The sequence below is a fragment of the Protomyctophum bolini genome (assembly GCF_963924005.1).
Source record: "Protomyctophum bolini genome assembly, chromosome: 12".
NCBI lineage: Eukaryota > Metazoa > Chordata > Actinopteri > Myctophiformes > Myctophidae > Protomyctophum > Protomyctophum bolini.
The window spans coordinates 36982464-36997825 of NC_137873.1; the positions used below are offsets into that span (position 1 = coordinate 36982464).

General features: G+C 44.4%; 1 protein-coding gene across 1 annotated transcript; it reads right to left on the reverse strand.

Annotated features, from left to right (window-relative positions):
- Positions 1–9294: 9294 nt before the first annotated feature.
- LOC308326257 (semaphorin-4E-like) lies at positions 9295–12713 on the reverse strand (the record flags this gene model as incomplete). Its single annotated transcript, XM_080779064.1, has 4 exons — positions 9295–9336; positions 9751–11599; positions 11902–11988; positions 12688–12713. The coding sequence occupies 4 exons, from the start codon at positions 12711–12713 to the stop codon at positions 9295–9297; spliced, it is 2004 nt and encodes a 667-aa protein (XP_080635190.1).
- Positions 12714–15362: the final 2649 nt, after the last annotated feature.

Here is a 15362-nt window from a genome sequence, read left to right on the forward strand (position 1 = left end):
CGTTTGTAAGCATTTGGGCTGTCTGTATCGTCGTCGATAACGTCTGTAGTTCTGTTTTTCAAATACGTTTGTAAGCATTTGGGCTGTCTGTATCGTCGTCGATAACGTCTGTAGTTGTATCGTCGTTGCGTCGAAAACGTCTGTATAGTTTTGTTTTTCAAATACGTTTGTAAGCATTTGGGCTGTCTGTATCGTCGTCGATAACGTCTGTAGTTGTTTTTCAAATACATTTGTAAGCATTTGGGTTGTATCGTCGTTGCGTCGAAAACGACTGTAGTTGTGATTTTCATAAACGTTTGAAAGCATTTGGGCTGTCGGTAGCCGTTGTAGCCTAGCTTCAATTGTTTTTTGCACCGTCAGGTTCCCGTCTTACTGTTTCAAACTTAAGTTCGCTGCATTTAAAAGTTAACTCAAATTGTGGCTCGGCCATTACATTTTGAATCAAACTATAACAACATAGCTGCAGTCATTCAAATCAGTCACCGCGTCTCTTAAAGACCAGACTTAAGCTAACCACTTGTAGCATAAATAATACTCATTGTTAGATCTGTTCTTTTTTTGTTGACATTTCTCTTTCACAGGTGTATCAGCCTTGTACAACTCTCAGTTCTCTGTCTCAGTACTCTCTCCACAGGCACAGCAGGACCTCTGTCTCTCCCCCCACAGGCACCTCTCTCGCTCTCTCTCTCTCCACAGAATGGAGCAGTATCGCATCAGGTTGATCAACGAGCCGGCTGTCTCTGGACGTGCAGGTAAGTTCAGGGCTCGTTCCAGAAGGGAGGTAGACGTCCGCGTGGACAACCTGGTGAACCGAGCCCTGACCGCTGACGACTTCGCCATCATCACAGCGTGCGTCCCTGAACTGTACCGCCAGTTCAACGAGGTAAGTGACGTTTCCTCACTAGTAGTAGTTGAGAAGCAGCTGCTCAGACCTCCGAAGGATGTCACACCCGTTGTTGAGGAGAGACCCTGTGCATGCTACTTTGACCAGCGTACTAAGGAGTGGAGGCCGGTGCTTCCTTGGTATGACCCTTGTAGAAAGCAGTGGGTACCAGCTTTTATCCGTAAAGTCGCCCGGTGTTGCTGTAAGCGCTATGTCCCCAGTACTAAGACGTGGGTGCTAGTCCGCCCTCCCACGCCCCCAAAAGCCGTGGTGACTACCCAGAGCAACGTTCTCTTCCAGGAGTTCTCTGGTTCCCTGGTGACTCCGTCCCACCCTGACACCCTAACGCCCCCCTTCAGGTGTTGGAACGCCCGCTGTGGCAGCCGTTATGACCTCGTGGAGGTGAACGGTCAGCAGCTGGTCAGAGTCATCTCTGGTGTCTCCGCCACATGGGAGCTCGGCGGAAGGCCAGTCCAAAGGCAGTCGAGAGTGACAGATGCAGCTGTCCGTGTTCTGTAGCTTCCCTGAAACGGTACGGAGGCGTATCGTCTTTAGTCACGGGGCAGAAGTGACTGAAGAGGGGGGGCTGGAGAGGAAGACCGATGTCGATGGTATTGGTCACATCGACAGAGGCCCTCCTCGAAGCAAAACGGGTCTAAGACTGTAACTCAGACAGACCTGGGGTGCGCTGGTCATTGTAGCAGCTGCATGCACAGGGTCTTTCCTTTCCTACGGGGGTGCATCAAGTTGATCAAGGAGCCGTCTATCTCTGGACATGCAGCTAAGTTGAGGGCCAGACATTTTTATTTCATACCTTACACATAGAATTGTGTGGATTAATACGGAATGCTTTTAGTAGTACTTCATGCAGGATCGACCAGGTAAGTGACCTTTCCTATACGACAAGCAGCTCTTGAGGACCTCTGGTACAGGTTGGTTTGGTGCCTTTTCAGCAGGAAGTGGATCTTGGAGGCATTCATGTTCCTCCACGTGCTAGGCCTCACAGAGAAACTTGACACTGTCTCTCTACTCTATAGGGTTTAACTTTTAACATCAAGTAATAAGTCGCAAAGAAAACTAATAAAGCCCAGGCGGTGGCGTAACCGTCTGGGCACCCGACTGGTAATCCAGTCGCAGTGTGCCGCGGGTTCGACTCCCGAGCCGACACGGCGTTTACTGCATGTCTTCCCCCCCATCTCTCTCCCGTTTCCTGTCAGCCTACTGTCTGTCCCTTCAAAAACCAATAAAAGGCGTAAGCCGCAAAAAAATATCTTAAAAAAAAAAAGAACTAATAAATAAAACCCCCTCTCTCCACAGAGCAGCAGAATGGAGAATTGCATCAACAAAAAAAAGTAATGTCTGTATGTTTGCCTGTCTGTGTTCTGCACTAACTATGTCTAGTTTGTCCACAGGTTTCTACTGACTGAGTCGTCACCAGTCAGTTGGCCTCGCGTCTGGCGGGCTAGCTTGAGGTGCCCTCCAACCCTGTCCCTGTGATAGTCACTGGCCTTTGGCGTCTTGCGGAGCCAGGCTCTAGGTTGCGTCTTGCGCCTGAGCGTTTAGAAACGTCCAGTCTATGGGGTGTCTGGGTGTGGTAAGAGTACTCTCCCACCACTGCAGCATTAACTGCGGTGCCTCCAACTTGGCCTGGCGCTCCATCAAACACAATTGGCTGTGTTTGTTTACGGGTGGGAACTTAATCTGGCGATGGATCAAGTGACCATCCCTTTTGCTGCACTGCAGAAGCTACTTGCAAGTGTGTATGGGAGGATGCACACAGTAGTTCATACCTCCCCAGCTGTGGGGGTGTTGGTGCCAGCAACAGGGACTCAAGGACACTTGGGGCAATTGGGAATTGGCGATGACTAAATTGGGTCTCCTCCCATGGATTGACGCCTTGACGTGGCGGAGGAGCTTATGTATTTCTTACCCAGAGAGCAGGTCATGGAAAGTACATGCCGGACAGCTCAAACGGTAAGAGATCAACTAAGGACAATCCATAGATAGAACAAACCTGTGTTACAGAAATCACCACAAGGGTATCCGAGATACCACCGTGGAGCATGCTAGGAGGTGTGGTGGCGGTGGGAGATCTCTACAACACACTCAGCAGGGACCCCAGGTAAATCACCCCCCCACCCCCACACATACTGCCTTTCTCAAGTAGTTTGATGTATTTTTCTCTATCCTTCCTGTGCACTGTTAACCAATTATAAAGTGTAATTTTAGATTATTGCATTGGATATCAGCAGATGTACAAGCTCATATCTGCTATTTGTGAACATTTTTGAAAAATCTTGATTTGTGGTCTCCGGCCAAATGCATGTCAATTTGAGAACTACTGATTTAGAAGGGATTTGTAGAATCGGGCTCGGGCGCTATTGGGTTAATGAAAAGAGACTGCCACACTAAATTAGTTAAATTAAAAATGTCAGTGTAGATTGAGAATGATCAATAAAGGTTGTATAAAATGGGGGGTCCGTGGCTGAATGCTCATCAAACTGGAAATTTAAAAGGTTGAGAATCAAACTAAAATTAAATGTCAGGTCGAACTACTAGTATTGATTATGCACAATGATTTGAGGCATGACAATGGTGAAATGTATTGAGCCAGTATATGAACTTTAACGTTTTCCATATTTCCCAAAAATAGCAGATCTACAAGCTCGTAGCGCGGTACTCTGTGCTGTGCTGTGAGCTTGTAGATCTGCTATTTTTCAACAGCTAAAGTTTAAAATAGTGGTTTAAGGCGACAGACACGGCCTCAGGTCTAAATGGGTTGAGCTATGACTACGTTAAGTTTGAACTTCATGTGGTGCAACTGGCTCTTAAACTTCTGAGAGAATTAGAGTGTATTTGACGGCTTCTACTGTCTGCAGATCTTTGGTCCAGTGATGCAGATTCTGAAGTTCAAGACATTGGAGGAGGATGTGGAGAGGCGGCCCGGCAGCTGCTGTCTTCACCAAAGACATGGACGACTCACTACATCTCTAAAGCTCTTGGTGCTGGAACCATCTGGTAAAACATGTAGGCTGCATTGAACAACAACCTGCATGCAATTAACAACTTTCAACCTGGCATCCCTAGTTAGGACATGCCATTATACTGTAGGTGACATTTTTCCAAAAATGGCAGATCTACAGGCTTACAACAGGTTGATGTGATGTCTTAAGTTTGTAGATCTTTGCTAATTGTCGGTGGGACAAAATGATGTAAGGACAAAGTATGTAAGTGGTTAATAGACAAAATGCAAAAAACCCAATAACAGATCCCTGTTCATATTTACTGAATAGAGGGTGTAATGAGTGCAGTTTCTTATGGAAGATCTGGTAAACATTCAATAACACAAGTTCATACACTATGTGAGAATAGTAAAAAAACATAATACAAGGTCACGTGTTCTAGATCTCTAGAATAGAAAAAAACGTATTGGCATTAACCCATTTTGGGCGGGAATCCCTTTTGTTGTTTTAAGCATTATGTTGTACTTTAGCTATTGAAAAATAGCAGATCTACAAGCTCGTAGCGCGTGTGACGAGCTTGTAGATCCAGGGATGCAAATGGCATTTAGACTCACTAAATTGCGACAGGACGCAATTGTGCACCCTCCGGTGCACAATGTATTTTCTTTCATTTATAATTATGTGCTGTATTTTATTTATGCCATGTCTAAGCATTTATATGTTTGTTACCAGTTCAACGTTGGTTTCAATAAATCCAGCAGTATGCAGAACAACTGATTCATTTTTGGACAAGAGCTGAGGGAGTGATGCAAATGATTATCTTAATAGTTTGTAGTTTTAGCTACTTTGTATATGTTGATTATTAGCTCTGATCAGATCTTCAATCTCACGTCGGCTATTTTCAAATTGCATTTTAAAAAAACTTATTTTGTAAACCTGTGAAACGGGACCTTCTCCATAATGAGTACATTTTACTTTTGGTACTTGAAGATTTTGATGACTTAATGACTTACCTTAACAGTATTTCTACAGGTTGGTACTTTTACTTGGTAAGACATGCGAGTACATTTTCCACCACTGTATAGGAGCATGAGGCATCTTTCATGATACAGAATGTGGGGGAGCAGTAATTGCTCACAGACACTTGGGCCCATAGACCAGAGCCTCTTTACCCATTCACCATTTTGATCATTCCACACTGATGGTGTCATCTATATGGACTATCTCTGCAGTCAGGAGGAAACTCCAAAATGTTCATTTTTCAGGAAATGTTAATTATACATTTTTCAGGATTTTTTTTTAAAAACAAAGCAATACTGTCTCATCAAAGTTGGTGTGACTTTATATACCGTATTGTCAATGAAAGCCCAAAGCACTTTTTACTACTTTCCATTGGTTCAATATTGGTCCCCCATATTTTCAACATATTGGTGGAAGAATGCAGAGAGGTAAGAATGTAGTTAATCAGTTTGGAGTCACCCTGAAAGAAATGTAGGCCTACAATAGAACCAGATCCAGGGATCCAGAAAAATGTCAAGTGTGAAGGTTATGATGGTTAAAAAAAGGTTCACTGGAGAATTGCTGAAGTTGTAAAGGAGAAGGTTTCCAGATCCAAGAACAACAGATCATACCAGGCATGATTCAGACCCTACATAGTGTTTGAAGTTCACATTGACAAAGGAATGAGTATTCTCCAGCTCTTTATGCCTAAACTAAAACTAATTATGTCCAACTCTGCTTGGAAGTGTAGTGTTATATGTATAGGCTAGGCTAAGATTACAACAGAACATCGGTGAGTTACCTTCACCTACAGAAGATAGAGCTGCAAAAATGCAGGTCAAGTTTCAACTCCAAAAACCCAGAAGTATGAACTGAAGACTGGTTTCATGCTGCAGTAACTGCACATGTCCAGTAGGTGGCAACAATGTTCTATTTAAAGAGAAGGTATGGGGAATTGGGATTGTGTTTTTAGTTGATGTAGCCTATACTTGGGGTCATATTTCATGTTTCGTTTCATGTCCACATCAGCTGCAAACATATTCTATTTGTATGTTCTCACTAGAGCAGTGGTTTTCAACCAGTGGTCCAGGGACCACTTGAGGAGATAAAAAGTATTTTCTCTTCATAGCCAAAATATTGCAATGGAATAATTAACTTTCACTGTTTAAGTAATACTATATGAATATATATCTAACTACATTGTTTCTATAACATATGAATATGAAGTATGCAAAGGTACATTTTAGATTCATTGTAAGCAGTGTACACTATACACAGTATCAACTGCTGTTCCCATTCAGCCCAGTTATTTCAAGTTCATGTCACTTCAGTGGATCGTATGGCACGCCATCCTGAGGATAAAGCATGAGTAGTATATAGCCTACCGTTAACTTTTATGACAGACTAATAAATAACAGAGGTTGAATGATGGGGTGTGATGACCCATCCTCTTTGTGTGATGTCACTGTTCTGATAGTGTTCTCTGTCCATGTGTAGGAGGAGGAGACCAGCCTGCAGTGCAGCGGTGTGCCTAGTGGAAGAGGCACACCTGACTCCAATCTGGCTAGGAGTATTTAAGCAGGCTGGTCAAGGCCATCCTCTCTCTCACTCCTTCCCAGGAAACATTGTTTGGTTTTGGTTCTTTTGGTCCTTGGTTAATGCACCTGCACATACGCTACATTCTCACACATCCCTACATGCACTACACTACTGATACAACTGATGACTCACACCCCACTTTAACCGTTAAGTATGCTTTGGTTTGACTACTTTAAAATAAATACATGTTTTTTTTGGCATTTACTCCTGTGTGTCGTCTCCCATATTTGTCATGGTTAAGTCCGTTCATGACATGGGCGAAGAGGTCATATGTCATATTCTTGGCATCTGATGGCATCCGATATGCAAGCTCAGATGTACATTCATATTGTTGTGTGTGTGTGTGTGTGTGTGTGTGTGTGTGTGTGAGAGAGAGAGACGTGTATATGTATATACAGGGGCGGCAGTGGCTTGGGGGTACTAGAGTTGCCAGTTGGGAACCGGAACGTTCCCGGTTCGATCCCGGGCTCCCCCAGAGTAAGTGTCGAAGTGTCCTTGAGCAAGACTCTGAACCCCTAATTGCTCCCAATGAGCAGGTTGGTGCCTTGCATGCTTTTTATCGGTGTATGAATGAATGCGTGTGTGTACAATGTGAATGGGTTCAAGACAAGGCCTTGAACTTCACACAAAAGTCGAAAGGTTAACTACTCTTCAATACACAACAACAGGGGGTGTTGCTGTGTATTGAACAGATGAGTTTACTATCAATAGAGTGCTGTCATGTGGGCTACATTTACAGAATGAATGGGGTATTTTGTTCATTATGTAAATCAGTAATTGTGGCCGACATGACAGTAGCTACAGAAGTTACAGAACGGTTGCTAAATGGCTGTCTTAATTGAACGTGATCTGACACCGTGATGTCATGTAAACTGTCAACCAGTGGTGGTCCGTGTCCGTGGTACTGTTTACTTCCCCGTCATTGACGCAACTCTCTAATGGAAGGCTCTGATACAACCGCTAATCTCCGGCACCGTTTGCCCGGTCAAAACTGTGCACATACTCCCTGGATGCCAATGACGAACCTCCAAAATGGTGTCTTTTGTTTTTAAACGCAGCTTGAAAGCAAACTCTCTTTTAATGTTTTGTTCCGTTTAGGAGGACAAAATGCAAAACTCTCCATCACTTAGCTGGGTACCACCTCACTTACTCACTCACTGGATCCCATGTTGCACTGCCTCACTGACATTAAATCCTGGATGTCATATAATTTCCTTATGCTAAACGACAATAAAAATCATACTCTTTGGCTTCCCACACACAACACATATATCACCACCTCCCTCGCCCCGCTGACAAATAAACCTCAAGTAAAAAACGTAGGCGTAATCCTGGACTCTGCCCTCAAATTTGATAAACAAATAAATGCTGTTGTCAAAGGAGCCTTCTTCCAATTACGGCAAGTCAGTAAAATAAAATGCTTCCTCTCCACCCACAACCTGGAAAAAGTAATTCATGCCCTTATTTTCCTCCAGTTTAGACTATTGCAATTCATTATATGCCGGAATCTAAAGTGACTCCCTCTCTAGACTGCAGCTTGTCCAGAACGCTGCAGCTAGACTCCTGACTGGAACCCGAAGGTGGGAACACATCACTCCCGTCCTGGCCTCCCTCCACTGGCTCCCAGTTACATTTATAAATAACTTTAAAATCCTATTTGTTTATAAAGCCCACCATGGGCTGACACCACCCTACATTTGTGAGCTGCTTCCTCCCCTGGATAACCCTAGACCACTTTGATACTGATCAGGGACTCCTTAAGGTTCCACGGACTAAGCTCAAATCAAAAGGTGACCGAGCCTTTTCGGTCGCCGCTCCAAATCTGTGGAACAACCTACCGCTAATTATCAGATCTGCACCCTCCCTAAACACCTTTAAAATCAGACTAAAAACTCACCTGTTCTCCCAGGACTTTTAATCCTTCTTTGGAAATTAGCTGGACCCTTTTTTACTGCCTTACCTGATGCTCACTTTTATCATATTTGATGCACTTACTTAATTGTATTTGCTGCCATTACTCTTTGGGTTTTCTGATGTTTTTTATAACCATGATGTGATTTTATATTGTGCAATGTGTTACTTGTTTTTCTCTTTCTCTTCAGCAGTTTGGTCAGCCTTGGCTGTTTTTACATGTGCTCTAGACCTGGCACCCCCTCAAGGACCACTGATGGACCACTGGTTGAAAACCACTATAATAAAGCCACTATAATAATAATTGCCTTATAGGCAATCTGAGAATCCATCATCCATCACCAGCTCCCTCTTTTGCTTTAGTTGATGCAAGTCAACTGAATGACGCCCCGCAGTGCAAGCCAATGATAGGAAAATGCCCAATTTAATGGGAATCAATAGCCATTTTAAATTGGTAACAACCTTTTAGGTTAGGGCACATATAAGTACTCTAGCCATTTAAAAATACATATATTATAAATGCATTTTTTAAATAAATGTATGTGTTTTAAAAATTCTGAAGGCAACCAGATTTGCCAGCTCCTAATGTGGAAGTATAGGCTACATCGGAAGTTCTATATTTGGCAAAAAATAACACTAACAGCTAACACTATGTTAGGAGGGCGTTAACGTCTGCACTGTGATAAAATGCAGCATTTTATATTTTCCCAGTGAGACAATAATCCTTATTTCTTACTAGCCTAAATTCATAAGGCACCAACCTTTTATCCTATTCTGCTTCTTAAAAAGTAAAAGTAGTCTAGTATGGAGACATGTAGCCTACAACTCATTATGCATGAAGTCAGATCACAACAATTCAGCTCACTGGAACAAGCATTTTTATTATAAAAATAAACAAAATAATTACTATGTACAGTAGGATACATAAAAAACATGGGTTCAGACACGAATAGCTATATAAAACACATTATCATAAGATTCCTGTACAGCACCCAAAAGACAAATAAAAACAAACACATTACAATCAAATCAATGCTGTCATCAATCAAAAATGGGTCCTGACCCCACACTGCTGTATAGTATAATGCCTTATTTGTGCTGCGTCGTACAACAGTTCTGCAAGGCTCACAACAGGTCATGGATCGAACATGAGGAAAGCATCCTTATAGTCTCAGTACAGTCATTCCCTTCAGTTTCACAGCAGTGTCATTAAATGTTGCATGTGCAGGGAGTAGTGGTTATGCCTAAATCCCTACATTGTAAATTGTAAATTGTAGTGGGAGTCGTGGGATTCAGGAGCTTCCCAATATATCCTCTGCAGCGGTTCCACATTAACATGCCAACGAGGCATAGAACCAGCAAAGACAGCAGAACCACGGCAACTATAAGACCCACTGCAGCACGACCATCAGTGTGGGGCTGTAGTCGATACACTGCCATGGTCCTCTTGTAGACTCTCTCGTTGACCTGCTCTATGGAGTCGCAGGTGTACAAGCCAGCATCTGATTCTGAGGCGTGTAGAATGACGAGGTGTCCATTGTAGATGTCGTATTTGCTGTCGGAGTGCAGTGGTTGGTCCGACAAATGCCAGTGGACCTGCGCCAAGTTGGAGTCTGGCTGGCAAGGCAGAAGAATATTGCTCCCTGTAACCAGGGCGATGTCTTCAGCTGCCACGACTGGCTCTTCTGGGCGAGGACATTGTGCAATGTCCCCCTTCTTTAGACTCTGAATGGCAATGTCAGACGAAGACAAGCTGGAGACGTGGCGGCACTGGTCGGAGGAGGTGTCCCAGGCACAGTAAGGGTCTCTGGCCAGGACACAGTCCACACAGGACTCATAGCGACTGCAGTCACTGAGTGGCATCTGAACAGCACCAAACTCTGACCCTGCGTACAGGTGGCCCCTGCTGGAAGAGAGGCGTAGAGTCCGGACAGGATTAGGATCCTCATACAGCTGAATCTCTTCAATAATGAACATCTCCCCAGCGTAGTTCACAGCCTTCTGAATGTAGCCGTTTTCAGTGCCGATGAACATAACTGGGTATCTCTCTCCGTCTAGTGCCAACACAGTATCCACTACAATCCGTGTCATCAAGGGCCCCTCCTTCACCACCAGCGGGCCCCCTGTGAGTGGCCGAACAGTTTCATCCATGATGGGCCTTTCCCTGATGAACATCTGGGATTGGTCTCCCTGGTCCAATGATTGTTTGGTGCAAGATCCTGGTCTGTGTTTGGGCACCTCACCCTCCGGCACCGTCACCCACCTTTCCCACGATGTTTCCACAGTGACAGGCTTCTTAAAACGTCCTTCGTTGAACACCTTTTCGACATCAGACGCACTGAATGCACACACCGCAGATGTGTGCGACGATCTCGGCTGAGGTGTGAAGACGGCATAGAAGACGCTCTCCTTCCAGTTGTGGTGTCGAAGCAGGAACACATCCTGGACGAGGGAGGGCAGGCTGCCAGCCTCTACGGAGCAGTCCAGAGGAGCCTTCAGGAACGTAGTCCATTTCTTCTGCAGTATCCTGTCTCCTCCCATATCCCCCTTGCACACACGAGCCACTCTTGATATCACAGGTTTGCTGTCATATTCCACGGCCTCCTCTGTGAAGAACAAGTAGACCTTATCATCATCACCTTCACCGTCACTTTGGTCCATGTAGATGAATTTGGGATCCTTGAGCCAAGAGTACTTGTCCTCGGTCTTCAACGCAGGCCCGCTGAACCTGCTGAACCTTTGTACAGTGCCCAAGAAGTTGGTTGATGTAGCAGAATACAGGACGTTTCCATCCATGAGGGAGGATGATGTATGGAAAGGATTGTAGGGACACTTCTCTTTACCATCCTCCAGCTCTTTCTCCAGACTCAACGTTCCATCAGAATATGTCATGGTATCGCATTTGGGATTGAAAGCATTTGTCCCGCACACATACATTCTGTTGTCATCCCGTGTGTGCAGGGTCCGAATGTAGTTGCGGCATTCCACCTCACGATCTCGTCCCTTGGACGCACAGACGTTCCTTTCATCTTCGGTAACTGGCCAATATTCTGCAGCCTTCTTGTCAGTGATGTTGTCGATATCCAGGGCGTAGATGGCATCTCTGGCCCCGAGAAGCAGCAGACCCAAATCCTCTCTCATGAGCATAGTGGTGTAGTTCCAAACGCCATCCTCTCTGAACGTCTTCAGCCCGTGGTGGTAGGCCAGAGTCTTTCGTGGAATGCTGTCATGACTGGTGAATGCGCTACAGGACGGGAGAAGAAATCCACAAAGAACGCACAAGGCATAGAGAATGCTCAAGGCATACCGGGGAGACATGGCTTAGTGTAAAATGATGTCTCTCGCTTTGGATTTGTATGTATAAGTATCTCGCTTGCTGTATATCTCAGAGTGAGATATAAATAAAATGTATTCCCCTTTTATACAGGCAGGTTTGTCTCACATCATGCTGACTCAGCACACCTGGTCTGGCATCAGCAGTACACAAACCGTTGCCTAGCAATGTCATCATAGATCTCCATATATGGGCATTAAAGGGACACAGACAGTGGAGATGTCGCCATGGCAACCCGTTTGTTGATTCGGGTGACGTCAGAGCGCTCGCGCAAACCGTTGCTAGGCAGCACTGTTGCTCTATAGAGCACCGAAGTCTGACGTCACTTTCAGTAGAGGGCGTCAGTCCCCAGGTTCATGTATTTGTTTAGTTGCATTGAAATCGCCATAGGAGGATTTTTAGATTGCTTCATATAAGAACTGTGTTTGAAAAATAGACATGTCACCCCGGCCGCTTCACTATGGATATGAAGAATCAACTGACTGAGAGAAAACGCTAATGTTACTGCTGCTGAATTAGTTAGATTTTCGCTAGAAGCAGACTGTATCATATATGAGTGAGTGACTGTTGCAAACGATACAGAGACACCTCCCTGACAATAACGCCGAGACAGCTTGTTTATTTTTGGACCACAACGCTTATAGTAGACGATATTAAGATCACCCCATGTTATTCTCCATAGAGAAATTACTTCCGCGAACCAGGGGAATCGAAGGGATGAGCGAGTTACGTCAGGACTTCGGTGCTCTATATATAGAAAGGGGCGGAGTCGAGCATTCCTCTTCACATGCGGTCACTTCCCCTTTACTTCCGCGTCTATTATGTAAACAGATGGAGCAATGCTGCTGCGGTCGTAACAAACCCACGCTTTATTCCGATACTTAAAACTACTTGAAATTGTTCGTTTTTGTTGTACTCTTTTTTTTGTCCAAGTCTGTGTTTATATTCTTAATTTACTTGCCGTTCGTTTTCACGTTTTGTCGTCGTGTTGATCAGACCTAGCCCTACGAGCGTCATGAACCATGGCTACATTGGCTAGCTAGATCAGACCGTGTCTTTGAAGTGTAGTGACTTAATTTGCCATGAAGAAAGGCACGGTGAAATTGATGCAGAGGGCGGTGGGCTCTACGGAGCATTGTTCAGTGCCTCTTTGCACTTCTTCAGCAAAGTTTACAACTTTGAGTTTTCACCGTTTCCCAGGAGATGCTGAACTGAGGCGCAAATGGCTGGTTAATATAAGAAGGAACAACTTCACCGTCACTCGTCGGTGCTATGTGTGTAGTAGGCACTTTATTAAAGAAGACGTGATAAAGAAGACTCCAGGTGGACTTCATCGGCTTAGAAAGGGGGCCTTGCCCGTGTTGTTCGAGTGGAATGGATATGAAGTCTGTCAACGCGTTAGTGTTTGGCAGAGGAGAGAAAGACCCACTAACTGCCCAGATCAGACTGTCAGAGGCGTGGATGGTGATGCTGAAACTGCTATGGAAGTGCCTTGCTGTGACCACGACTACTGCACAGCCCCTGAACCTGCCGCTGTTGGCCTGGCAAGGCTGGCATTGAGTGAGAGGGATGAGATGAAGGATGAAATCACTCGACTGAAGAAACGGGTGGAGGACTTAAAGTTGTCACTGAAATGTAGGTTTGGGCTACATCGATTTGAAGGCTCAGACTCACAGATTAGTAACTTAACAAGGTGAGAATGACTTGCATAAAGCATACCAATTTCATATGCATTATTTCTTCATGTAAATGTCATTGCATGAAAGTGTAACCTTGCTCATGGTTCTAAACAATCAATGACAATCCTAATTTGTCTCCAAGATTTGCTACCTATGAGCACCTGGTGGCGTTTTGGCACCTGATTGAACCATCCACAGGCAACATGATCCGAGTCACCCGGGCACAGAGAGCCCAGCAGAGGGATGAGGAAATATTGATTCCATGTACTTACTCAGTAAGTTTACTCAGGCTGTTTTAATATTTTGTACTGTGCTAACCGTTACTGTAGAATCGCTATACCAGAGGGGTAGGCAACCTAGCACTGGGGCCAACATTGGCACTGGGGAGGGGATCACTGGCACACTGGCATAAGTGTGTGAGAGGGAGAGAGTAATTAAATGTAGTACCCTCACATATGTATGCAAATTACATTCTGCACATAATTCTACATGAATTCAAACTCAGAACTCTGACTGGGGAGAGAGTCTGAGAGATAGGTGGTTTACTTATTTGACTGAATATACTGATCCTTGCATCCTGATGTGAAAGAAAAGAATATATCGACAATCAAAATATGTTGGAAATATTAATTGTGTTGTCATAATTAAAGATAATTAAGATATGAATGGCACACTGACTATCAAGAAAATAAAAACATGTCACTTCATGTGGAAAAAGGTTGCCGAACCCTGCTATACCACATACCTGTAATGGTGTAATCAAGACCATATTGACGTTAAAGTACTGGCGGTGTTGGGGAAATGTGTCCCCTGCTTTTTACCTACTTGGGAGCATTGAACTGGGGACCAGCTGCAGGATCAGCTGCAGTACCTTGGTCAAGGGCAATGGAAGGAATATGTATAGTATCTGCATAAGTCATGCCACTGCCCTGGATTATACAATGTGGCAAATGAATGTAATTTTTTTTTTCCTATTCTGTAACAACATTGCTAGACATAATTGTCTGTGTTTTGCACACTCTCTTCCAGAGACATGCTCTTCTTCCGCTGGATGAATTCTTCCTCTTCCTCATGTACCTGGCGTCGGGGTCCACAGAAGTTGACCTGGGGGATCGTTTCGGGATCCACCCATCAGCGGTCAGCCGGATCATAACAACGTGGACACATTACCTGTACTTTCTGCTGGGCTCTCTGAAACTCTGGATGTCCCCAGAGGAAGTTCAGGCTGTGTTGCCGAGGGAGTTCAGGCAGAGCAAATACGCTGATACACAGGTGAACGCAATCACTGGCATTAGTCTAGATCAGGGATGGGCAACTGGCGGCCCGGGGGCCACGGCCCGGGGGCCCCCACATTCATTTAATGCGGCCCATATATTATTTATTTCAGCTGTTACAATTCCAAACATGACCCGCTTTAATTACTTCCGTCTATAGATTAGTAGCTTAATGAGTAGTATTAAAATGTTAGTCTGTTTTCTGTCCAATGCATTTGTATTTTGTTCATAATGTCAACATAACTACGGTAACTAAATGCATTTGAAATTATATAAAAATGGTTACTTTTCAGGATTCCAATTCAAAAATAGCCAAAAGAATATTCAGGATTTAAATTCAAATATAGCAAAAAATAGCTGATCTACAAGCTCAAAACGCAGTGCGACATGTTTTGAGCTTGTAGATTGGCTATTTTTTCTACGGCAGTATGCAATGTGGCCCTCTGGAGTGAGTGTGGAAATATAGTGGCCCTCTCCATCCAAAGTTGCCCACCTCTGGTCTAGATGGAAAGGGGGTCCACAGCGTGCATAGGGTGGTCAGTAGAGGGCAGTGTAGTCTTAATGTTGTGTGAGCATGGGCAGATCAATGTATCTCTCCAGACATTGTTAAAACCTGAGAACTGTTTTCTCTGCATCACTTTGATGTTTGAAAAAAATAATAATCTGATGTTACTTAATTTTGTAGGTGATTGTCGACTGCACAGAGCTAAGATGCCACCA